Source organism: Chaetomium tenue, assembly GCF_020726465.1.
Source record: "Chaetomium tenue strain MPI-SDFR-AT-0079 chromosome Unknown F5144scaffold_5, whole genome shotgun sequence".
NCBI lineage: Eukaryota > Fungi > Ascomycota > Sordariomycetes > Sordariales > Chaetomiaceae > Chaetomium > Chaetomium tenue.
Genome location: NW_027117333.1, coordinates 4,342,734 through 4,365,523, shown reverse-complemented (window position 1 = coordinate 4,365,523; position 22,790 = coordinate 4,342,734). Strand labels below are relative to the sequence as shown.

Genomic DNA, 22,790 nt, shown 5'->3' with positions numbered 1-22,790 from the left:
TCAGTCTCCCCCATAGCCCATCAAAAAAACACCGGCAGCGGCAGCAACATGTCCACCATGCGGAAGCACAATGTCACGGCCTTTCCTCGTCCGCCAATTGTGGAGAGGACGAACCGTCACATCCAGATCAAGTGGCACGGTCAGCTAGTGGCCGACTGCCCGCCTGGCGAGGCTTACTGGGTGCTCGAGGCCCATCACGCTCCGGGTCCGTTTCCCCTCCTTGGCTTCTCCATCTCCATCACCATGATCTCCATCTCGTTCTCCATCACCATCGTCATCTCTCGCCGCCGGCTCGGATGGCCCCTGGCGATAGCCGCGAAAATTGCCTCTTGTGTGTCGACGGTTACTGACCCTTTGTCTCCTTGTGCAGTGTACTACATCCCTCCTAGCAGAGTCCGGCTGCCCTTATCGACCACTCCTCGAGCGACCTTCTCGGAATTCCACGGCGCCGCCACGAACTATGCCATTATGAGTCCCATCTCCGCCGCCGACATCCTCACCAACCGTATCTGGTCGTATAACGAGCCGCCCAAAGAATACGAGGCCATCAAGGGCTATATCGCGTTCTTTGTCGGACCTTGGGAGTGTTATGTCGACAACGAAAGGGCCCACGCGCCGCCGGGTGATTATTATGGCGGCTGGGTCACGAGCGACATTGAGGGGCTCGTGAAGCCTACTCACCAACAATCTCACCAGTGGGGAACGGGCTGGGACGGCGTCTTCTAGAGGGATAACGGGAAGGGGAATGTGAAAATTTTCGCACAAGTCCGCCACCGCTATCTCCCATGGTAGCGAAGGAGCGGTCAGCATATACGGTGTCTGCGGCGTTGGGGAACGGACCATCACACATCCGGGGGCATTGGGCTGGGTCGAGGGGAGTGATAGAAGGGGTATTGGAGTAGGAAAAAAAGTGCTTTTTAATCAGCTCAAAGTTTTCCTTTGACGTGAGGTTGTCGACAAGGCTTTTCCGGCCCGGTACTCGGCAATAACCCAAGTGGGAAAAAAAAAGACGCGGTCCGCCCCAGGAAACTGAACGGCAGTACGGCTTGTAATATATCGCTGGTGCCGGATGGAGCCGCCTTGAGGCATGTGTGTATATGTATGTAAGCCACTCCGCCTAAACGTGGATTCCGTGCCGCTTGACACTCCCGTGTACCCCAGACTACTGGCGGCATCCACACTCCCGACGACGGGAATATGCGGAGGATAACAACCCTGCAGCCTTCCACCTATCCAGCGCTCTCCCAGGATTCCATAAACCAGACTCCACAAAGGGATACAGAATGGAAGCTCTCGGAAGGGGACGAATGTGGGGAGTGATTGTCCATCCGCGCATCAGAGAGGAAAAGGGGGTTCAGGGATGGCGGGCCGACCGTTGGAAGCGATCTGGGATGTAACGCGCTTGCGTGTGGGGAGGGCCGTCGCAGAAAGCAAGCGACAGCTTTGCTTGGCCCACAGGGCCTCCTTTTGGATTTAAAACCAACCACGCACTCGGTTTGGGACTGGCCGCGTTCGGAGCCGTTGTTGTCGCCGGATTTACTTACTGCGTGCTTCGTAATGCCCGAGGTGTTTGTGTGCTGCAGAAAAGAGGTTTTGATGCCTTTTCGTTTTTGGGGAAAAGCAAAAACTGGGGCTTGTTGAAAGGCATACTGTGAATGCTGCGCCGCGCCGCGCACGTGCCGCCAAGGCGAGACTCGCAGCTGCCAACACCCGCTTGGCTTGAGAGGCGGATCAGTCACCGATCTGCCCGGCTGCCCGCCCGGAGGAGCAGCCCCTGAGATGGGGTCGATGCGCACTTGGCATCCCCTTTCACTTCCGAGCTTCCCTCTTCCTCAAACCTCCGCAGCAATTGATCCACCCTACTACCCTCCCTCGTAACCTGCGCCGGATCAAGGAAGGAGGCTGGGAGTGTGCTTGATGGCCATGGACTGGTGGTGCCTCCATGTGCTGGGCATCTGCGAGACTCGAACGGCTCGAACAAAGGCAGGATGCATTGTCCGGACAGGGAACGCATCCACCGACACCTCACCGACGCAGCTGTTCCTTGGGTACGAAGTACAACACATACATACATAACGACTACACTGCAAAGCAGTGTAACTCAGGCCCGCACAAAGCTGCGGACCCTCCCCCGCCTCCGTCTTGTCCGGGCGATGCGGCCCGCCGCAAAGCCCGCAATGCCGAATGGGGTACGATTTGAATTAGATTAAATCTGGGGTTTCTAGAAGACTCGTGCCCGGTAAAGTGAGTGCCGCTCCAGCGTTAGTTCAAACTTCGGGTGCATGCGACGCAAATCTGGGGTTCCATGGGTCTGGGGATATTCAGCCTGATTGCCGCTACTGAAAGGTTCGCCCAGCATTGCACACCCTTCCGCTGTAAATTGCGGGCTTTCTGGGGAGGGAGGGTTGTTGCCACCGGTATGAACCAAACGACATGTTCGATCAAACGTCGAGGTCACATACCTTACAGAGTGCTAAGCAGTCGGTCAATAACGCCGACAGATTGGCGGTGGATGGCAGCATGAGAGAATGAATGGTGGACAAGTCTCCGCCCCAAATTACCGTAACTGGCATAATGGAACCCACATGTCTCGGTAGCGTGTCACCATTGCACCCGCTGCTTCAGCCAACCCGGCTGCTCTTCCTAGATCATGTTGTGCACGAATACACTAAACCGACAACACAGTCCGCGGGGCTGACACCGTCTCTGACCACCACGACCGAAAGCGGAGCGCTGTGGAGAGTCTTGCTCCAATTCGACTGTCAATAGCATCAGCGGTGGAGGGAATTTGTTGATGAGTAACCGATGGGTGGTGGAGGCACGAAGGAGGCGGTGGTCGTCGCAGTCAGCACACGCATGCAGGTGCAGCAATTGTTGGCCCGCCTTGGGGGCAAGCCTGCGTAAGCCGTGCCACCCAGAAAAAGAAACAGCTGAGCGGCGCTGGGAACGAACCACACCCAGAAAGTGCAATGCAATGCCACTGAATGAATGCCTCTCAATCTCAATCATCAATCATGATTTCCGGCTGGACGGGATGGCATGTTGCCCTTTGTCTCCGCCCCCGCCTCCTAACATTGGTGCAATCATTTGGATTCCCCTGAGTTCGGGGCTGATGGAGCTTGTGGGTCCGTGGAACGAGATTCCCGTCCGCCCTTCCTGCTTTCCTTGTTTGGACTCGGACGTTGCAGCCGTCGTAAGACAGATTGGGCCAATCAATCAAGAGTGGGTGCATTCGTGAGTATGTTCTGCCTCAGGCAACGAGCCCCTTTCGCATACGTGTCCAGAACATAAAAGAAGCCTGGAGCCCCGTCAGCCCAGAGCGCCTTCCTTGCCGTTGTTCAAGAAGCCAGACTGTCCTCTTCGACAGCGCAGCCAACCAGCTGTTCACTCTGGTCAACAAGGCTGGCTGAGTCACAGATGGACTCGTCATGCATCAGGCAATGCCATTTCGCATCTGATTTCTTGACATATTAGTATTGAGGAACTGGGAAGGCGCCTCGGTACTGTCAACAAAACCACACCTGCTCTGCAACAACAACTCCACCACGGTCTTAGTCACCTACCCGCCAACAAAGCCCGACAAGGAAGCGAACCCTGCTTCGTCATCCATTCGCAGAAACCACACAAAGTCCTCCTACGAGGTGCGAGGTTCACAATGTCTGAAACGCATTCCTGGACCCGCGCAGCGTCGCCAAACATCAAGTTCGAGGGCTCGCCCGCCGAGTCTCTGCTTTCGACCCCTGACGAGATGTATCCCTCTCTGTTCGGTGATAGCCCGACACCGACAAACACAGTCAACCCACTCGAGATGATGTCACCAGAGTCCATCTCCGACGACGGACAACACGACCTGACCATGCTCGCGGGCCTCACCGCCTTCACCCAACTCTCTCACAACCAGCCTGCGGCCTCGGTCGACGGCACCCCCGAGCCCGAGAAGAAGCAGGTCAAGAAGAGGAAGTCATGGGGCCAAGTACTTCCGGAGCCAAAGACCAACCTCCCTCCAAGGTATGTGATGCCGCATTGAGGAGCCAACACCATCGCATTGTGCTGACCATCATAACAGGAAACGCGCCAAGACCGAAGACGAAAAGGAGCAGCGGCGAGTCGAGCGCGTCCTTCGCAACCGTCGCGCCGCCCAATCGTCGCGCGAACGGAAGCGCCTAGAGGTCGAGGGTCTTGAGCAAAGGAACAAAGAGCTTGAGGCAGCGCTCCTCCACGCACAACAAATGAACCTGCGGCTCATCGAGGAGCTTCAGACATTCCAAAGCACAAGTGGCGCCAGGACGACCCCATCATTTGAAGGTCTTCGCCAACCCCCGGTCACATTCTCCCAACAACTCTTCAACTCACAAGATGGGCCCACAATGAGTGGCGCGGGTTCGCTGGAGCAAATGTTCCAGTCCATTCCATCCACCAACAAGACCGTGAACCCTGCATCTCTGTCGCCCTCCCTCAGCCCCGTCGCTGAGGAGGCGGACGAGGAGTGCGAGCCAGCAACAGCGGCCGCTACTCCTGTTGCGGATGTCCCCATCATGCCCGAGGCTAATGTTTCCCCCGACGCGACACAACATCCTGCTGAGATGTTGTGCCTGGACCTGCAGTGTCGGTCGGCGGAAGCACCAGCCTCGGCGTGGCAACGGGCATCCCAACAACAACTACATCCAGCACAAGCGCTGCTCCTCCAGCTCCAGTTCCTTCTGGCCTCCACCTCGGCGATGGTTTCTGTATGCCAGAGGCCCTTGACGCAGATCGCTATCTCATTGAAAGCGGGCTTCTCTCTTCACCCAACTCAGCCGATTATGAATACGATCATCTGGCTAGTGACGACACCTCATCGTTCCCATTCACGAACGACTTCGACATCAACGAGTTCATCACCGACAGCGAGCTTAACGGCGCGCCCAGCAACGAGCAACAGCCGCCGCACCTCTACGGCAGCTCCGTCGCAGACTCGTCGCTCCTCAACCCTGAGACTCCGAACCCTTCGGAAGATCCTTACCTGCAGCCCCACTCTGGCGCGTCCCTTGATGGATGCGACGATGGCGGTCTTGCGGTTGGTGTCAACTGAGGGATACTCGGTCGACCGGGTTTCGGGAGCCGACGAGTCGGCGGCGGCAGCAGCTAACGGAGAGTCGCAGCAGCAGTTGCCCCGTCGCGGGCCAACCAGTTGGCCGAACGGAGCCAAGCTCCCGTCGAAGGAGGTGCTACTCACACTCTTGTGGGTCCTCAGAGTCGAAGAGCGGAGACTTCAGATCCGCGAACAAGCAAAGGCTTCGTCGAAACCCGAGGAGTCCGGTGTCTCCAAGACAACTTCGCCAGCAATCAACAAGGCAACATATGTCTTGAACGTATCATCGCGCAAGCGAAGTAGTGAAGAAGAAAGTCGGGTTGCTTCCCTTAAGAGGCAACGCTTTCAGTAAACGATCTGTATGAATCAATTTGGGCTGGCTTAACACGGCGAATACATAGCATGGCGAAACGGAACCTTGGGCCTGGTTAGCGTTGATTTCTCGAGCAGCGTTGGACCGCTTCTAGCTCTTGTACTATGTACCACCATTAGACAATTGATCTTGTCTTGACTTATGACTTGCATCTTCACTTACCTTGCTTGACTTGCTCCTCATGTCGTGTGCAGTGAGTGCCGTGCTTAAGTGGAACTAGACGTAAAGTGCGAAATCTGGCTGACCCTTTTGTTGATCTTGGGCAGGGACAAGAGGAGTGAGTGTCGGACATGTCTCAACATCGGATCTGTACTGGTTCTGGTTCGGTTGATGCTTGGTGATGACTACGGTCTCCTGCCGGCACCGTAAGCTTCAAAAATCTAGCCACCCTTGCAAACACTTCCCCGTCCCAGTAAGGTCCTATCCTGTGTATTACTGGTATTTCGACAAAGAATTATCTCGTGCCGCGAGGCCAGTGACGGGGGTACGATGTCTTATCTAATGCCCAAGGCGAATACATCGACTCAGCAAAGGATATGGGAGCTCCTGAGCGCACACATGCCGCTCCCTTCAACAATCCTCAACATCGGGATGTGTCATAGGATAAGGAGTACGGCAAGCCAGGTGGGAAACCAGGGTTGCGTCCTGCTAACGGTCCTCGGGTTGTCATTGGTGCTTCCCATCGTGAGGATGATACAGTCGTCGGTGGCGGGTTGGGTACGAAATGCCGACTCGCCGTGGATGGATCGGCGATACGAGATTGGTGGAATAAGGGGAGGGGAGCGAGGGAGGAGCGGTACGGTGCTTTGGTGAATTAATTCAACCTCGAAATACCACTTCCTAGAGAGCTGTCCAGCATACAGCTCACCTTTTCCGGTCATGAGTTCGGAAGGCATGCCCTCCCTCTATGGACTCTAGCCGCTCTCGAAGCTAACAACTCCGCCACATTTTCGAATAGGGTCTTTTTAGGTTAAACTTGGAGGTGGGTGACAAGCATTTGTTTTCACCGAGAGTAGTCGTACGTAGTTGATAGGGGCCAGCTCCTCCGAGTGAAAGCCCATGTGGCACTGGACCTTCTGTATGGACGGACAGACACATATCCGTCATCTTGTGACCTCTGTGCAGTCTTTGCATGGCTCAACCATGGTAGGTCTGAGCTGAGTTGCTGTTTCCACTCATGTCCGGCCCATCGTTGGAGTATCATCCCCAATACGGTAGATGGAACCGTTGAGTCAACCCCGCGTTATTACCCTCCAATATGCTGTGCAGCTCATGCAATGGAACATCGGGGAAATGGGCGTGCATCATCCTGATCAATATTCAACCCGCCCCTTGCTCGTTCCAAGGCCCCTGCGAGCACTCTCTGTACCTCACACCTTCATGTGCTTCAACACGGAGGGGGGAATGGCCCGGATGGGATGGCGTCCGCTCTCTCCTCACCCCTCTTCTCCTAAACTCATCTACACTCGGTGGCTTTACGCTAGTGCACCGGATTGCATTAGTGTACATTGCGGCTCTAGTGAGTTTTAGCTACGGAGAATCACCAAGACTCATCGCCATGCTGAGCTATTCAAACCAAGGCTACCTAATCATATTATTAGAGTTAAGAGCTGCCGTTGGACTCTAAATAAGCTGCCGGATAAAAGCCAATAACCATGATCCATCCATAGCCGGATCGGTGAATTGAGGAGTGTGCTGTGAGAAGGCCTGCTTGACGCTCTAGTTCAAGGTCTCTGGATAGATAACCTACCGGTCCCTAGTTGTATTCGCCGGCATGTGGTAGCACAACAGGGCAGGATGCCATGCAGCGTCGAGGAGGGTAAGGGGTTGGCGAAGCTCGGGTGCTTTTACCACATTGGACCGATCCGAGCTAGGTAAGTAAGTCACCACTGGCTGTAGCTCGGGAACTGAGGAGTGCGAGCTGGTAATGAGAGCTTGGTGTGACTGGTGCAACTTCTCCGTGGTGATCAATGCATGGTGTTGTCAAGTCGGTGCGGGCCCCAATCACAACCACCAGATCGCCTTTCCCTCGCATTGCCGTCAACATCGGGCCCCTTCATCCCCGCGAGACCGTTTGGGCCGCCGTAACACAGACAATACCAAGAGGATGAGGGGTTCCTGGGGTTGCATACGCGGCTCGCATATCGCAAGGGGTTCGTCAACACGTGAGGGGAATGCAGCAGTTTGGTCTCTGGAGGACAGGAATTGGCCAACCAGAGCTGCAGCAGTCAAGTTGATGGAAACATGGAAAGAGTGGTCGAGGCCATGGTTGCTCTGTTGAGGGGTCATCGGCCACAGGTATGGTTCGGCAAGTGTGATTGTTGGCGAGAGGCAGCACATGTAACATAAGAGGTTGACCCCTTCGCAGCATGATTATCCCAGGGCCCCTTATCGGCGGCTCGTCGTAACCTACTCCAAGGCCTCGAGAGCAATACCGGCCGAGATGTCACCGCTACCCGAGGAGTTCGACATTATTGTGTGTGGTGGTGGGAGTTGTGGATGCGTGGTGGCTGGAAGGTATGAATCGTAGCCTGAAGCTTTTATCATCCCCACTGAAGTCTTACATGATGCACACGTTAGGTTGGCCAACCTGGACCATAACCTCAAGGTCCTACTTATCGAAGCTGGAGAGAACAACCTCAACAACCCATGGGTGTTCCGACCGGCAATCTTCCCACGGAATATGAAATTGGACTCCAAGACGGCCACCTTCTATGAGTCTAGCCCTTCGAAATGGCTCGGAGGCCGCAGCGCCATTGTGCCGGCCGCCCATGTTCTTGGTGGCGGATCCTCAATCAACTTCATGGTAAGAGAGGGGGATAGTGAGTGGTTGGTGGTTGGGCCCGGGGGCTGACGCGTGACAGATGTACACCCGAGCTTCTGCTTCTGATTATGATGACTTCCAGGCCAAGGGCTGGAAGACCGAGGAGCTCCTACCGCTCATGAAGAAGCATGAGACCTACCAGCGTGCCTCACACAATCGGGATACCCATGGATTCGAGGGCCCCATCAAGGTCTCCTTTGGTAACTAGTATGAGAGCCGGGAGCCTGTTCTTTCGCTCATTTGGATATCCGGATACTGACCAGTTTAAAGTGCGTACCCAATCAAGGATGATTTTCTCCGAGCTGTCGAAACCCAAGGAATCCCCATCGTCGATGACCTGCAGGATCTCAAAACCGGCCATGGAGCTGAGCAGTGGTATGTCACCTACATTCTGGAGAGACCTCTGCTATCCACAAATGGTAAAAGATGCTAACTCGACATGTAGGCTGAAGTGGATCAATCGGGATGTGAGTGATCCCCCAGTGTGGTATACCCAGCCTGACGGGGCACTGATAGCAACATACATCTAGACTGGCCGCCGCAGCGACAGCGCTCATGCGTATATCCATGCCACTCGTGCTGTCCATTCGAACCTGTACATTGCCTGCAATACCAAGGTTGACAAGGTGATCATTGAAAACGGCCGAGCCGTTGCTGTCCGAACCGTGTAGGCTTCTCTTTTTAGCACCCTCTCTTCACCTTCGATTCCTTTGCTAACAAACCAACAGCCCGACTAAGCCGAGTGGCGATGTGAGTGCTAGTACTTTTCAACCTTCTCTTTCTCCAAAGAAACTAACGCATCTGTAGGGTGCCGGGGCCCGCGTCTTTCGTGCTCGCAAGCAGATCGTTGTGTCTGGCGGCACCATGTCATCCCCTTTGATTCTCCAGAGGTCCGGAATCGGTAGGGTCGACTACAAACGCGGTCAATATGCAGGGCTAATAATGGGTGTTCAGGTGATGCCAACAAGTTGCGCCGTGTCGGAGTCAAGCCCATCGTCGATCTCCCGGGTGTCGGCCTCAACTTCCAGGACCACTACCTTACCTTTTCCGTCTACCGGGCTAAGCCGGGCACGGAAACGTTCGACGATTTTGCCCGCGGAGACCCCGAGGTGCAGAAGCGTACGAGCTCCTTTGCGAACGGTTGAAGAGAAAGTCAGGCTAACCTTGCCTAGGGGTCTTTGAAGAGTGGAATCTCAAGGGCACCGGCCCCCTTGCCACCAACGGCATCGAAGCGGGAGTCAAGATTCGCCCGACTGCCGCCGAGCTCAAGGAGTTTGAGGCCTGGCCGACCCCTGACTTTAAGGAGGGATGGGAATCCTACTTCAAAAACAAGCCGGACAAGCCAGTGATGCACTATTCTGTCATCAGGTATGTCGCACTTTATGTTGCTTGTTGTGTCTTCCGCCCTACGCTCTGGGTGTCGATGCTAGGATCAAGAGAGAGATAACGGAGATAACTAATGTTGCTTCGCAGTGGATGGTTTGGAGACCACATGTTGATGTAAGTCAGGGGCAACAGTTGGAGTTATATGTCCCCCTCTCGTCACCTAACCGACGTTTCAATAGGCCCCCCGGCAACTTTTTCACCATGTTCCACTTCCTCGAGTACCCCTTCTCGCGGGGCCAGACACACATCACCTCGGCGGACCCGTACGCGGTGCCTGACTTCGACGCGGGCTTCATGAGCGATGAGCGCGACATGGTGCCCATGGTATGGGGCTACATCAAGTCGCGCGAGACGGCGCGTCGCATGGACGCCTACGCCGGAGAGGTTCAGAACATGCACCCCTTCTTTGCCTTCGACTCGGAGGCGCGCGCCCACGACCTCAACCTGGAAGATACCAATCGCTATGCCCTCCCCGGCAACATCACGGCCGGCATCCAGCACGGCAGCTGGAGCGTGCCCGTGCCCGAGGCCGAGGACAAGCCCGCCAAGGGGATTGTGACGAGCAACCGCAAAGAAAAGAGGAAGGAGCTCAAGTATTCCAAGAAGGATATCGAGGCCGTCGAGGAGTGGGTGAAGCGCCATGTCGAGACGACCTGGCATTGTCTTGGTGTAAGTGTGCCTTGCTTTTTTAAGAATCCAGCAAAACCAGCTAACAATCTCCGTCTTTAGACGTGCTCCATGGCCCCCAGAGAGGGAAACAGCATTGTCAAGCACGGTGTCCTGGACGAGCGCCTGAACGTGCACGGCGTCAAGGGCCTCAAAGTGGCCGACTTGAGTATCTGCCCTGACAATGTGGGCTGCAACACGTAAGTGATCCAACACTGGAATTAACAAAAGGAACTAGAATTACGGCTAACGGAGTGTGCCAGATACTCGACTGCGCTTCTTATCGGTGAAAAGGCCGCCATGTTGGTTGCCGAAGACCTTGGCTACTCGGGCGAGGCGCTCGACATGAAAGTGCCGGATTACCATGCCCCAGGTGAGAATCGGCTTGCTTCGAGGTTGTAAGGTGTATTTGACGTTGTGGAGCGGGCGGTGGATATGATGAAGTGATAATATCTCGGGTCGGCCCAGTCCAGAGTCGATCAAAAGACACTCTTTTCACTTTTCCCAGGTTGACTTTTGTCCCCCCCCATGCTTTTTCACATTGCCGTGTACCGTTGCGCGCTGTAGCTAGCGACCAAGTAGTGGCAGATAGTTATGACTTATTGTTTTTTGATGGTCTGGTAGCTGTGGTTCATAATCCGGGAAGGCCCTTGAATCTGAGAGGAGCTGCCGCCCACAGATGCTGCTGACTACGCCTGTTAGCGTCAACATACGAGGTAAGGAAAGAAGGGATCGCTGACCCCAGTGTGTTGTCTTAATTCGTACATGCCATCCATATATTACAATGCAGTAAAAGCCCCTTGTGCCATGCCCATACGCCCATTCGGAGTGGCCCTCCCCCACCTCCCCCAACGCCTGTCCTTCAAAAACCATTCACGAACTTGTGCTGAAGTGGTAGTTCTCCCACAGATACTCGTAATCCTCCAAAATACCGGCGAGCAGGCCTGGCATCCGGCTTCGGACACCCTCCACCATGCCCTTGGTAACGTTTTCGTAGAAGGCGCCGCGCATCGCCCACCAGCCCATGGCCCAGCCGCGCCTGTTCCACTCCTCGCGCTCGAGCGGCGTCGTTCTCAGCCCACGATCCCTCAGCTGCCGTGCGGCGAGCTCCGCGCCGACGCCCAACAGCCACGGTGTCCAAGCCTTGCGTTTGTCCTTGCTTCGAGCCAGCGCCACGGCAAAGATGAGCGGCGCGAGGATATGCAAAACCTCGGCGGCCTGAGCTCGACCCTGCAGTTTATTGAGCAACGTCGCTGCCGGCTTGATGTCGTCCGAGGTCAACACCCGCGAAAGTAGGTACCCGCTCGTATCGCCTGGGGCGGGCAGAGACGGGAGGCTCATGCCGGTGCGGAACATGGTCCACTCGCCATTGGGACCCAACTGACCCTTTCGTTGGCCCAGTTCCCCAGTGCTATTCCTCCTGTCCTCATCATCTTCCTCTAGCGACCTGAACCCAGCCTCCACCTCATCCTCCTCTGTGGGCTGCTCTGGTATCGGCTCGCGCTCGGGAAGAATGGGGGTGACGAGTGGGCGGGACCGTGTGATGCGCATCAGCAGCAGGCGGCACAGGGCCTTGGCGGCCTCGAGCATGACGACAACGCGCCAGCGGATGCGCTCGCCGCGGCGCTTGGCGGCCATCTCGCACAGCAGCTCGACATAGTGGACGATCTGCAGGGCGTAGGCGACGCGGCGGTAGAGGGTGCTCTTCACGGTCCAGAAGCGCGTGTATCGGCCGTGTGGGGTGGGCGCGGGCTGTGAGAGGGAGGGCGGCAGCGGTGCTTTCGTCGCGAGCTTGTGCGCCCGTCGGAGTAGCGTGTCGTGGTAGAGGGATAGCAGCTGCACACCGCTGTGGATGGACTCGGAGGCAATCTCGGCGTCGCGGAAACGGCCTACAAAAGAATGCCGGGTTAGTGACGGTTCAGGTTTGGGTTCCCCAATGGCTTGATTGATGCTTGGAAGGAGGAGAGGAAGCATACCAGGGATGATGTAGGTTAATGATCGTAACGTCGACTCAATTTGTGACACCTGGTGTGCGTTCTTGGTGATGAAGTCATCATACATCTGAAACCATTGTGACGGCATTGTCAAAGTGTTTTTAATGCCGGATCCTTTAGAGGGGACCATGGGATAGGTAGCGCAACCAGCGCGGGATGCGCTACATCCGCCGTCAATGGATGGGGAACCCTCGATGCTTCTGCCACGAGGTTATGCAGTCAGATGGCCGGAGTCGAATGGCTGAAAACGTGAGTGTTGCGGTTGGAGAATGCAATTGTACCAACAAGTATCTGTGGGTGGATGTTGAAATGACCGAGTTCGACCTCCGGGCACCCCTTCCCAGGTCCAGGTCACAGGCGATCCATCCCTCAGGCGCCATGCCTCGGTTGCGGGAACTGCTGCCCGAGCTGGAAGTGGGTCCAAAACAGGGGAGCGCGGAAGAAGCACAGGCGGAAGCGGGAAAGTTGGGGTCAAATTTACCATGCAGATGCAGCACGCTTGGAACTCTCGGTTTTTTTGTCTTTTCCATTTTCCTTTTCGCTCGTCAATCTCAACGCTACTGTGTAGAATATTACATGCAAAAATGCGTTTAAGCGATAACCCCCCCCCAGCTCCAAAATCTTTGCCTTGGCCCCTTCAACAAGACTCTTCTCGTCAAAAATGGACGTCACGCTGGGATGCACCGCAACAACATTAGCCCACTTGAGAAAGTTGGGTGTCTTCGCCTCAATCTGTGCCCAGAGGCTCTTGGGGTAAACACCAGCCGTCGACAGGGCCTTGAGACGGATCACGAATGAGCCCGTCAGAACCTGTAATTTGTTTGTTAGTACCTTGGTGGATTCCCTTGCCAACCATACATGTATGTAGCTGTGTGTTTCTTACCTCGGCCAAAGTGATCTTGTCGCTTCCGCCAAAGAAGGGACTCGCGTCACCAAGCAGCGGCTCAACCTCCTTCACAAGTCCTGCGATTGCCTTCTCGGCGATTTCCTCCCTGTCCTCTCGCGTCTTGGCCTTGAAAAGCCCGAACAATACGCTCTGGAACTTGGAGATGAACGCGTCAACAAACAAGGCAACCTGGGCCCGGCGCAGCGCACCGCCGGGAGCATTGGAGGCGGGGATCAAATGGGACGGGTAAGTGTCGGCAAGGAACTGCGCAACGATGCCGGACTCGATGATGATCTCTCCGTTGTACGACAACGCTGGGACCAGCCCACGTGGGTTGATCTTGAGGTACTCCTCTGTCCGTGGCGTGTCCAAGTCGATAATGACTTCCTCAAACGGGATCTTGAGCTCCGCCAGCGCGATGTGCGCGCGGTGTGCCCCTTGATTAAGGTTAGTTCTATGTTTTTGGGCCAGAACTGGTTCCGTCAAAATCCTACTCACAAGGGCATCGGTGGTTGGTGTAGAGAATGAGCTTGTCTTGCGAAGCCATGGTGTTTTTGGGTTGGTTGCAGCTGGTTAATGATTCTGACAACCCATGGAAGGTCAGGAGGGTAGGTAATTATACTGTTAAATAGATTTGCCTAGGTAGTTACCCAACGTTGAGTTGAGCGTTCTAGCTGACATATCAACGCTGTGGCGTCATCGATGGCGCTATGCCCAGCAGGCTCGGACTGGCCATCACGGCATTGCGGAGCCGGGTTGCCTTAGACGGAGGAACAACAAGGGGCCATCTTTTACCGAGCCCGTGTTAGATCCTTGGAGATGTCTAAGGATGTTCCACTAGCCAACGCGATAGTGCCCCGCATTATACCGGATTCCCTCAAGTGAAGAAGGGGGGATTACCAAGAAACTCTCCGTAGCCGGGACATGGATGCCCCGAAACTAGCGGTTTATCCAACGAAAAGCGCCGATGCCGTCCATGATTCGACTTGGACTGCCTCACCTGGCACTCGCTCCCGGTGACTTTAAGTTCCTTTGGCTCTCACCACTGGCGACCCCAGGATAAAACCGACAACGAGCGGATGGCTTGTGTGATTATTACTATTACACGGCACGACCAGCCCAACACTCGCTTTTTGAAACTGGCATCCTTTCGCCCATTTCTACGCCATCATTCTCATTATAAGTTGAGTCCCCGGCCACATGATGGGCTCTTGCTTCACACAGGCCGACCGTCATGATCGGGCCTGAAAGCACTCATCTAATCTGATCCTCCAAGATGGAAAGATTAGGTAGAGGAGTGCTTCCCGACCCAGTACTGCTGATTCTTACCACAGCACCAGGATAGAGCCCAACGACGCACGAATTGCATTGACGTGGTGAAGTGAATTCCTAAGGCGCCGGGTCTCCAGAGGGGGGGTTGAAATATAATGAATAGATGACATATCTACTCATTATCCAGCCGTACCCGACTGGACTTGGCCACGAATAGGCGATGTTCCCCAAAACGAGATAACCCCCGCCGCGATCCAACCCCAACCGTGGGATCAGGAGCACCCACAAGCCGGCCGACTCCGGAATCTCTCCCTCAGTGCAGGTAGTTTCGGTGGCCTATCCCACCACGATGCCCAACACCAACTTTACACACAGGATTGTCGAATCGCACGCTTTGACGCAGACAAGGGGCGACTCGTCCACCAACGTTTGGGCGTGATTGGGTCGGCATCTTGCATACGCATGCTCATCACGTCTGGACGCTTTGCCGAATCAGCTCTCGCCTACGTATTGGCACCGAGTCCAGGTATGCCGCTCGCACGATCGGGAAGCTGCAAGATACTGCATTGCTTCCTGGGATCCTTGAGTGGACATCTTCTCGGTGTCAGCTTGCAGGTGAATCATGCAACGATCAACCGACCAGCACACCATACGAAGAAGGACAATAAGACCAAATTGGCATAGTATCACTGTATCAAGGTTAGCCTGGCTGGAAAGGCAACCAGGAACATTCTAACCCATCCCATTGGCACTGTTCCGTGACAGCAACGAGAGGCACCACGTCCGCGACCCCCAACCCATGCATATGCATGCACCGGATGCAATTCCGATGGGGCACGGGTGGAAAGATGGTATTGGGCTTGGGACTGCCGGATCACGGAAAAGTGACTCGAGCTGTGCTGTGCGGCTCGGGCGACCTGCCCTTCCTTCACTAGGTCCTTCGCTCGCCCTTAGATAAAGCTGTTGAGCCGACATTTCAATATGGAGGCAAAACACCACACTTCCTGGCTCTCCAGTCTGCTTCCAGTCTTTAACATCCACCAAGTTTAAATATCCCTAGCCTCGCCCGCTCACACCGTCGTTGGCCTCGGCTTCAATCATTATTACTCATTTATCTTGTCAAAATCAACACCCGATCCAATCATTGATCGCCATGGCCGAGAAACCTTGCGCCCATTTCGCTACCCACGGCTGCACCACCTTGGTGGGCAAAGATGGCGAGTTGTGCAGCGACTGTCAACGAACCGGCTGCTGATTTATGTCATTACCGCACACCAAGAAACGGCGGGGGCTATTGCATTGTCGTGCTCTGAGGTCCGTTTCCAACGGAAGGATAAAGCAAGCTTGCCTCCCGCCTACATGTTGGCAATCATCATGATCGAACCTTTGCACGGCGGCTCGAGCTCGACATCATAAGGTACCTACCTACCTACCCAACCCTGCTCTCTAAAAGAGAGGGCCGACGGCCCGACAGCGACAAACCATACAAAGTTTTCTTGAAAGCCATCGCGGCTTTCCGGGGATATATGTGACGAGCGGCTTCCATCTTTTCGGGTGGGTTTTTCTTTAGCATTCGCATGGTCAGGGTCAGTCGGAGGCAAGTAGGAGGTGAAGGAGAACTGGGCCGGGATCAAATCGCTCACTTCATAAAAGTATGACCATTTTCTTCGAGATAATCTGGTGTAAAAAGCTCGGTTGTTGCGAGGCTACGAGACTCGCAGTGGGCTTGAAGAGGCAAAATAGGTAGTTCTATACAAGTAATGGCTGGCATTTGGTAGAGTCCGGTGTATTGTATGGTTAATCATTAGTGAGGCCCTAACATTGGGTTATTTCATCTCTAGATTTTGGTGGTTGCGGTCACAGCCACCCCTCGGCTTTGGCCCAGCGCCTTTTCACACTCCCGTTTCATTTTAGGTCATCACTTCATACTGGCAGCTTAGATAGCACTACAACATGTATACATGGTTATAGTAGGACTCGCCAACCTACCAACCGCCGCTGAGTCCCTTGTTACATGTACTGAGGTTTGGCAACCGAGTCCTTCATTAGCTCCATGTCACGCCTCGCCTCGTTCTCATCCGCTGACACTTTGCCGAGGCACCATCCTGTGAGCGGAATATTCGGATTCTAAAGAAGGAACGAGCTGTTTTTCTAAGAAACAAGGAGAGAGAAAAGCCTATGTCCCCACGCCAAGATCTAGTGGCCGTGCATGTCGCTGAGTAAGAGGACCATTGTGACGCCTCTCTCTCTCCAATAACACTACGTAATGGGGGTTACTTTGTGAGACTTTTGAGAGAACTATTTACTTAATCTACTTGTAGATTTCTCAATGTTTCCTCCAAGTTTCTAGGCGGTTGGCCACAGCCGCCTACCTGGTGGGCAGGTAACTATTGGTCTTATGCAAGGCCTAGACCAGCTCGCTCGCATTGCAAGCCATCCGCTCCCGGTATTCCGTGAAGGCCTCGGGTGCTGTATAATATAACGGATCAGTAGAGCCGACAAGCAAGTTCGTATAAAATTCAGGTCCCTGATGGATCATCACCACCAGCGTCCCACCCCTGATGTTACGCTCGGCTGATGGTGGTCTGAGGCGATTACTGATGCTGTGCAGCCACAGCCCAAGCGATGAACAAACCTCGACCACGAGACGCGAACTCCACGTGTAAGCTCAAAGAAGGACCATGAGCGTACGAAGAACCTTCTTCGTTTTGGGTTTAAATACGGACCACTCCTCCTCCATCGACATCTATTTTGAAATCCGTAGAGAACTCAGCACCACTTAAACATTTCTCAACCACGCCATAAACTGCCACAATGATTGCCCCCAAGGTTTTTGCCCTTGGCTCGCTTCTCGCGGGCGCCATTGCTGGGCCCGTTACTGCTCCCTCACCGGTCTCGGAGGCTGAGTTCAACGACATCGCCAAGCGTGCTGAGGGAATCCACTTGGTCAACTGCAAGGACGGAGCTACGAACATCTACTCTGTAGTGGTGGTGAGTGACCAATGTGGCGCTGGGTACACCCCATCACAGAACGCTCACTAACACCAAACTTGACCAGTACTGCGCCAACGATAGCAACTGCAACTTCCGGCCTTCCTCGAGCAACGCCTGCTACCCCACCAGCGGTGTCATGGCCTGGGAGGGCGGCGGCCAGTCGTGTGGTTTCTCCACCAGCGTGTACTTCTCTTGGAACATCCAATCGGATGCACAAACAAAGGCAGATTACAGCAAAGTTGGGTTAGTAGTTGCCATGTCCCTCGCCGTGGACCTATACTTACCTACCTCAGCACTGGCGGCAACGGCTTCCGTGATTACACCATCTACAAAGACGACCAGCACCACATGTACACCGACAGCGACGGACACAGCTGCAAGAGCATTTATTATGCTGTCTAGAGACTAGACGTGCGGGTGGTTAGTAACCTACCAGGTACATGTAGTGTTGGAGGACGATGGATGGCACTAGCTCTTCTTCAAGTATTTCCATTATTGCCACTTGTTTATGTTTTCTTTGCATCGTTGCATGGAGGTTTTGTCACCAACTTGTAAATTTCGGACGTTGGAATCATCAGAGAAAGTTAGGGCCGAATTTCGGTGGAAGATCGGCGCCGAGATTACCGTGCCGTTGGCCCCACATGGGATCGGAACGGGCTCCGTCCGATGTAAACAACGGGCTCAGCCCGAAATGCAAAGCAACGCGCCGTTGAACGTACCTGAGATGGGTTGTAGCCTCGGCGATGTTGCGAACGCGGGTTCTACTTCCATACCTTCCGCATTCGAACATAACCATGTTTCTCGTTTTCCCTTCATTTTGGAGCATTGACAAAGCTGCACCGCTGGGTTCGCAAAAAAGGCGGTTGTCGGGTGGATCGGCACCGACAGCCATCCTCCAAGCATTGGCAGAGTGGACCCTATAAACCAGCACCCGGAGATAAACGCCCCACTGTTGGCCGCGAGCCGCGCCGTGACAGCCGTTTTTACAGCAAGGGAAGGCGCAGCAACTGACTAACGAATTCCATACCTTAACAGTAGTTATCCTCCCTCCGACTTCTTTAATTCTTCTTGAATTTCCTTATTCCTTTCTCTCTCGTCTTCCTCCAACATACACAAAACCAACAAAAACCCCCAAACCACAGAAATCATGTCGCAGTATCCTCCCCAAGGGTAAGTCGCGCCTCATCGGCAATTTGCATTTCGCACGCCGTTCATCTTGCCCGTGGTCTGTTTTATCGCACGGCAAGAAAAACAACAACAAAAGAAATGGTGATGGAACCGAGTGGCTGACCGTTTCCTCTTGTTCTCCCACAGTGGCTACCCTCCCCAGGGCTACCCGCCCCCCCAGGGCTACGCGCCTCAGCCCTACCCGCCCCAGGGCTATCCTCCCCAAGGTTATCCGCCGCCCCAGCCCATGCAATATCATGAGGCGCCCCCGGCCAAGGAGGAGAAGAGCCACGGCTGCCTCTACACTTGGTAAGTTTTGGCAACACCAATTCTCTACTATTCCAGGACGCTAGCTAACCGCGACTGTGCGCATCTAGTATCGCCGCCATGTGCTGCTGCTGGCTCTGCGGCGAGACCTGCGAGTGCTGCTTGGAGTGCCTAGACTGCTGCTGCTAAAAGAGCAAATCAACGCATGCAGCCTAACGACACGCGAATCCTGCTTTAATGCACCCGTCCGAGCCGACAAATCGACAATGGTCTGTGAGCAGGGGATCTGAGCTTGGCGGTTTCGGAAGGGGAGGCGGACTGACAATTATCGGGGAGGACGGCGGACGGCGGACATTTGGAGCGGGAGGGAAAGGACGGGCCGGTGTTACGGATTACACTGGGGAATGAGGATTGCCTTTTTTTTGCCTTTTTTTTGCTACTGCCTACCACCGACTCCTGTCTGCCGACTGCGACGGGTTTTCTTCAGGGTTTCTCGATGCTCGATTTAGTTGTCCGTTTTTTTTTATTAATACCCGACAGCCTGGCGGTTTTCCCAGCGCTCATTCACCGCCGTCTAGCTCGGTACATACCTACAAGTAAAATCGCACGACGATCGAGAGGCCAGCCAAGCGCCGCGGAAAGGTGTGTCTCTGGGCGTTGACGTGGCTGGCTGCGGCCCTCGCGAGCCGAGCCTATCATTCGATGTGAAACGACAATTGTTGGGCAGGAGCTTGTCTTGGTTTTCTTGGGAGATTCTTGGACGTTCGCAATTCCATCGGAAATTGCACGGGAATCCGCTGTTGCTTCGGCGTTTACCGAGTTGCGCTGTCCACAGTGTGATACGAAAGGCCAGGCTCAGGGGCATGGTATACAGGGTTAGGGTTGACTCAGGGGTCCAAAACAACAACAACAACAACAAGAAAACAAACAACACCTTCATGGTAATACTGCAAGGCAGGATGCATTCCATATCATGTTATCGACAAACTGACATATTTCCACTGGATTTATCACACAGTATCCTGAGCAAAAATAACCCGTCTTGCCGCCACTGGCTGACCCAACCGCTTGTCACATTGTCTCATGACTGCAACTTTCACAATATTAGAACCTCAAACTGGGTCAGTTTTGGGATAGTTGCAGCGCTCTATTGTTCCTCATGGCATTCCAAAATCCCCAGGATTTGTCGGGCCTTTGGTCGCGCATTTGTTGAGCTCATGACTCATTACTTCTTGTTTAACCAACTGCTTCATCCTTTTCAGCCGTCACTGGCAACAACATAATTTGACAGAAACAGAGCAGAGCGCGTCAGAAAAGGAGATAGCTGTTTGTAAAACCGGCTCGGGAGTTCTCAGCAACTATAGACTCAGCGCTATGACTGGACCAAGGAGCCACCAATCACTAACAACACCATGTTCTACTGGTGCGGACGTGCAAGCAAGCAAGGAGTGCTTTTGAAACCTCGTAGAGACTCAAATACAAACCTTCTTTTCAAGCCACAACATATTTTTAGGCCTCAACAGTTTCTAATGGTTCTAAGGCTAGCAGTTGCCAAGTGTTATTATTGAAACACGTGTAATAGTGTAAGAGATATCGGTGTGCCCTGTTCCTTACAATGACCGATATGCTACTAGGAGGCTTGATGGTTAACCCTGTCGCTGATTAGGTACATTAAGAATAGTAGCTGGTAGTTCCTTGTGAATCTGCCCATTGACATCTGCTTGCTACCACATAAAACAAAGCACATCACAAATGAGTTACGGTTGAAGACCACTACAGAGACTCTCAGCCTGCGGTTTGCTTGAGGTAGTTGCTGCAGTGCCAAATTTTCGATCAGTGAATAGGCACACAGTGCATAGGCACCCTGTGACCAGGAGAATGACGTGTCGGATAATAAGTGCCGCCGGATGTAGTGATGTAGTGAATAGCATCGTGCCCTCATCCCCTAGCTTCCGTCTGGTGTTGTCTTCGCACAACTACAATTTGCTGGCGGAATTAATGGCAGTGCTACACCTATTTAATTTTCACTGGCCCTGTTCCTCCGCTCTCTTTTTCTTTCCACGGTAAGCACACAGCATCAGTTGTCTTCGCCCAAGTTAGCAAAAGATCTTGAGTGCTACTCAAGAGACAAAGAGTCTTGAGGCGACTTCTTCTTATTTCTTATATACCGAAACAGAACCGACACATTGAAAAAGAGTAAGGTCTCTTCTTCTTACAGTTTCTTCAACAACAACCTAATACTAACTGAAAGCCAACCCAGTTCCCATAATGGCCGACCCTTGGCAGGACGAGGCGCCCCAAGCCCGACAGGAAAGATACTATCCACCCCTTCCTGGAACTGCCCCCCGCGTCGCAATGCCACAGCGACAGGTGTGGGAGAACACCATTCCCCAAACCCACAGGCGTAACGCTACCACGCCCGCTATTGACTCTCGCCGGGAGACCGCTGCGCCTATTTTTATGGCACCTCCCCCAAATAATACCGCACCGCGTAACCCCTGGCAGTTTGGTTACCGTTACCAGGCCGTTGGCCCCAGCCAGCGAACTTTAGTAAGTCTTCACCCAACTTCTACAGCCCCGATGTACCGAGCTAACCGCGCTTCTCTCGTAGATTCCTTCCCCCCCCGCCACCGGCGCATTTCCCCGGGCCCAAGGTGCCCCGGGCCGTGGGTTCCCTCCTGCTGAACCGACTCCTGCCCCGACAAACACAAGCCCTGGGCGCCAGGCCACGGCGCAGAACGCCCAGCCAGCTGAGGGCACAGCCAGGGGAGATGGCGGACCTCAACAACCGAGGCCTCCATTCAGGCCGAGCTATATGGCCAACCCCCAGTCGAGGGCCGAAAGGGAGAATCCGGGCCGAGAAACCATCGCCCGCCGCATGGCGGCCGGGGTTTCCGCAAACTACCGCGGAAATTATAGACTGGCCAGAAACCGACCGGCCAACATTCCCCAAGAGGAGAATTGCTCGGTATACATCACCGGGCTGTCGCCTGATACCACGACTAGCCAACTGCTTCGGGAAGTTCGCAACACTGGTCGCGTATGGGCCAGTGTGATCAGCCCGCCCAGTCGCAACCACGAAACTGCGGCGGCCAAGATCACCTTCTTCACCTCCGTGGCTGCGCAAATCTTTCTGGCCCGCGCCAATGGGCCGGGTCAGCCGGGGCTCTTTGTATGCGGCGTCCGGGTGACGGTGCGGCCGGACCGAAACCGCGTGGCGGAGGCACCGGAGCCGGGGGACCACACCCGGTGTATCTCAATCGCCGGACCCGTGGACATTGTGACGATCCCGTTTCTCATGGCACACTTCTCCAGGGACTTTGTGTTTGAGGTCGACGAGATTATCCCGCTGGTGATGGGGCATTCCATCAACATCCTCGAATGGCGCTTCGGGTCATATCGGTGCCAGGCCCAGTGGGCTTGGAGGAACCTCAGGGAAGATCCGTTCTTCCAGTCACGCGGGGTTCGCGTTCAGTTCGAAAACGATCCCTGCGACCTGTAAGGGCCGAAGGGTGGTACCTTGCCGCGACCACAAGGACCAAGGGAGTGTGATGTGATTGAAGGCTAAGAAAATGGCATTGGATGGACGAGATTGGGGTCGGGGTTAAGGATGGACACCATATCTTGGGATGGACAAGTTTTATGGTTATCTGAACGCTGTTGTCCGTCTAAAGTTCAAGGGCTTCTTGGGACTATTATGTACGGCGGCCTGGTACCTAGGTGCCTACTTATAAATACTTGGACCACACGTCAACACTAACCTAGTACCAGCCTTCCCTCATGGCCTATAGCCGTCTGAAGGTCTTTAGAGCTTCTGAACTTTAGAATCGAGTATCACGGCAGAAATGTTGCAATTACAAAGACAGCCCTAGTCAGCCTCGAAACACAAC

General features: G+C 54.3%; 8 protein-coding genes across 8 annotated transcripts; 6 read left to right on the top strand and 2 right to left on the bottom strand.

The window, feature by feature from the left end:
• Nucleotides 1-57: 57 nt before the first annotated feature.
• Nucleotides 58-726, top strand: F5144DRAFT_493542 (uncharacterized protein; the record flags this gene model as incomplete). Its single annotated transcript, XM_066785982.1, has 2 exons — nucleotides 58-335; nucleotides 390-726. The coding sequence occupies 2 exons, from the start codon at nucleotides 58-60 to the stop codon at nucleotides 724-726; spliced, it is 615 nt and encodes a 204-aa protein (XP_066642170.1).
• A 1,540-nt stretch (nucleotides 727-2,266) lies between these two features.
• F5144DRAFT_493815 (uncharacterized protein) lies at nucleotides 2,267-2,524 on the top strand (the record flags this gene model as incomplete). Its single annotated transcript, XM_066786000.1, has 1 exon — nucleotides 2,267-2,524. A coding segment is annotated over one exon (258 nt), but the record flags the coding sequence as incomplete, so codon positions are not given.
• Nucleotides 2,525-3,337: 813 nt separating this feature from the next.
• On the top strand, nucleotides 3,338-5,665 carry F5144DRAFT_516412 (uncharacterized protein). Its single transcript, XM_066786626.1, has 2 exons — nucleotides 3,338-4,008; nucleotides 4,067-5,665. Exons 1-2 carry the CDS (start codon nucleotides 3,656-3,658, stop codon nucleotides 5,421-5,423), a joined length of 1,710 nt encoding a protein of 569 aa, XP_066642168.1. The 5' UTR covers nucleotides 3,338-3,655; the 3' UTR covers nucleotides 5,424-5,665.
• Nucleotides 5,666-7,887: 2,222 nt separating this feature from the next.
• On the top strand, nucleotides 7,888-10,722 carry F5144DRAFT_594707 (GMC oxidoreductase-domain-containing protein; the record flags this gene model as incomplete). Its single annotated transcript, XM_066790611.1, has 14 exons — nucleotides 7,888-7,961; nucleotides 8,025-8,250; nucleotides 8,309-8,475; nucleotides 8,539-8,643; nucleotides 8,714-8,735; nucleotides 8,799-8,935; nucleotides 8,997-9,018; nucleotides 9,076-9,169; nucleotides 9,223-9,387; nucleotides 9,441-9,636; nucleotides 9,742-9,768; nucleotides 9,834-10,323; nucleotides 10,384-10,520; nucleotides 10,584-10,722. 14 exons carry the CDS (start codon nucleotides 7,888-7,890, stop codon nucleotides 10,720-10,722), a joined length of 2,001 nt encoding a protein of 666 aa, XP_066642167.1.
• Nucleotides 10,723-11,193: 471 nt separating this feature from the next.
• On the bottom strand, nucleotides 11,194-12,381 carry F5144DRAFT_594706 (peroxisome membrane protein; the record flags this gene model as incomplete). The annotated part of the gene is made up of 2 exons (XM_066790610.1): nucleotides 11,194-12,209; nucleotides 12,297-12,381. The coding sequence occupies 2 exons, from the start codon at nucleotides 12,379-12,381 to the stop codon at nucleotides 11,194-11,196; spliced, it is 1,101 nt and encodes a 366-aa protein (XP_066642166.1).
• A 302-nt stretch (nucleotides 12,382-12,683) lies between these two features.
• Nucleotides 12,684-13,747, bottom strand: F5144DRAFT_604906 (thioredoxin-like protein; the record flags this gene model as incomplete). The annotated part of the gene is made up of 4 exons (XM_066791384.1): nucleotides 12,684-12,722; nucleotides 12,891-13,124; nucleotides 13,198-13,637; nucleotides 13,699-13,747. 4 exons carry the CDS (start codon nucleotides 13,745-13,747, stop codon nucleotides 12,684-12,686), a joined length of 762 nt encoding a protein of 253 aa, XP_066642165.1.
• Nucleotides 13,748-17,004: 3,257 nt separating this feature from the next.
• F5144DRAFT_324474 (uncharacterized protein) lies at nucleotides 17,005-17,954 on the top strand. Its single transcript, XM_066784075.1, has 3 exons — nucleotides 17,005-17,463; nucleotides 17,531-17,709; nucleotides 17,760-17,954. The coding sequence occupies exons 1-3, from the start codon at nucleotides 17,287-17,289 to the stop codon at nucleotides 17,866-17,868; spliced, it is 465 nt and encodes a 154-aa protein (XP_066642164.1). The 5' UTR covers nucleotides 17,005-17,286; the 3' UTR covers nucleotides 17,869-17,954.
• A 3,214-nt stretch (nucleotides 17,955-21,168) lies between these two features.
• On the top strand, nucleotides 21,169-22,457 carry F5144DRAFT_494848 (uncharacterized protein; the record flags this gene model as incomplete). The annotated part of the gene is made up of 3 exons (XM_066786061.1): nucleotides 21,169-21,450; nucleotides 21,512-21,868; nucleotides 22,341-22,457. The coding sequence occupies 3 exons, from the start codon at nucleotides 21,169-21,171 to the stop codon at nucleotides 22,455-22,457; spliced, it is 756 nt and encodes a 251-aa protein (XP_066642163.1).
• Nucleotides 22,458-22,790: the final 333 nt, after the last annotated feature.

Excerpts from the sequence above, each read along its gene's own strand:
- F5144DRAFT_516412 (XM_066786626.1), top strand. The coding sequence starts at position 3,656 with ATGTCTGAAACGCATTCCTGGACCCGCGCAGCGTCGCCAAACATCAAG. Across the intron at positions 4,009-4,066 it reads AAGACCAACCTCCCTCCAAG|GAAACGCGCCAAGACCGAAG; the intron begins GTATGTGATGCC and ends CCATCATAACAG.
- F5144DRAFT_324474 (XM_066784075.1), top strand. The coding sequence starts at position 17,287 with ATGATTGCCCCCAAGGTTTTTGCCCTTGGCTCGCTTCTCGCGGGCGCC. Across the intron at positions 17,464-17,530 it reads ACATCTACTCTGTAGTGGTG|TACTGCGCCAACGATAGCAA; the intron begins GTGAGTGACCAA and ends AAACTTGACCAG. Across the intron at positions 17,710-17,759 it reads GCAGATTACAGCAAAGTTGG|CACTGGCGGCAACGGCTTCC; the intron begins GTTAGTAGTTGC and ends TACCTACCTCAG.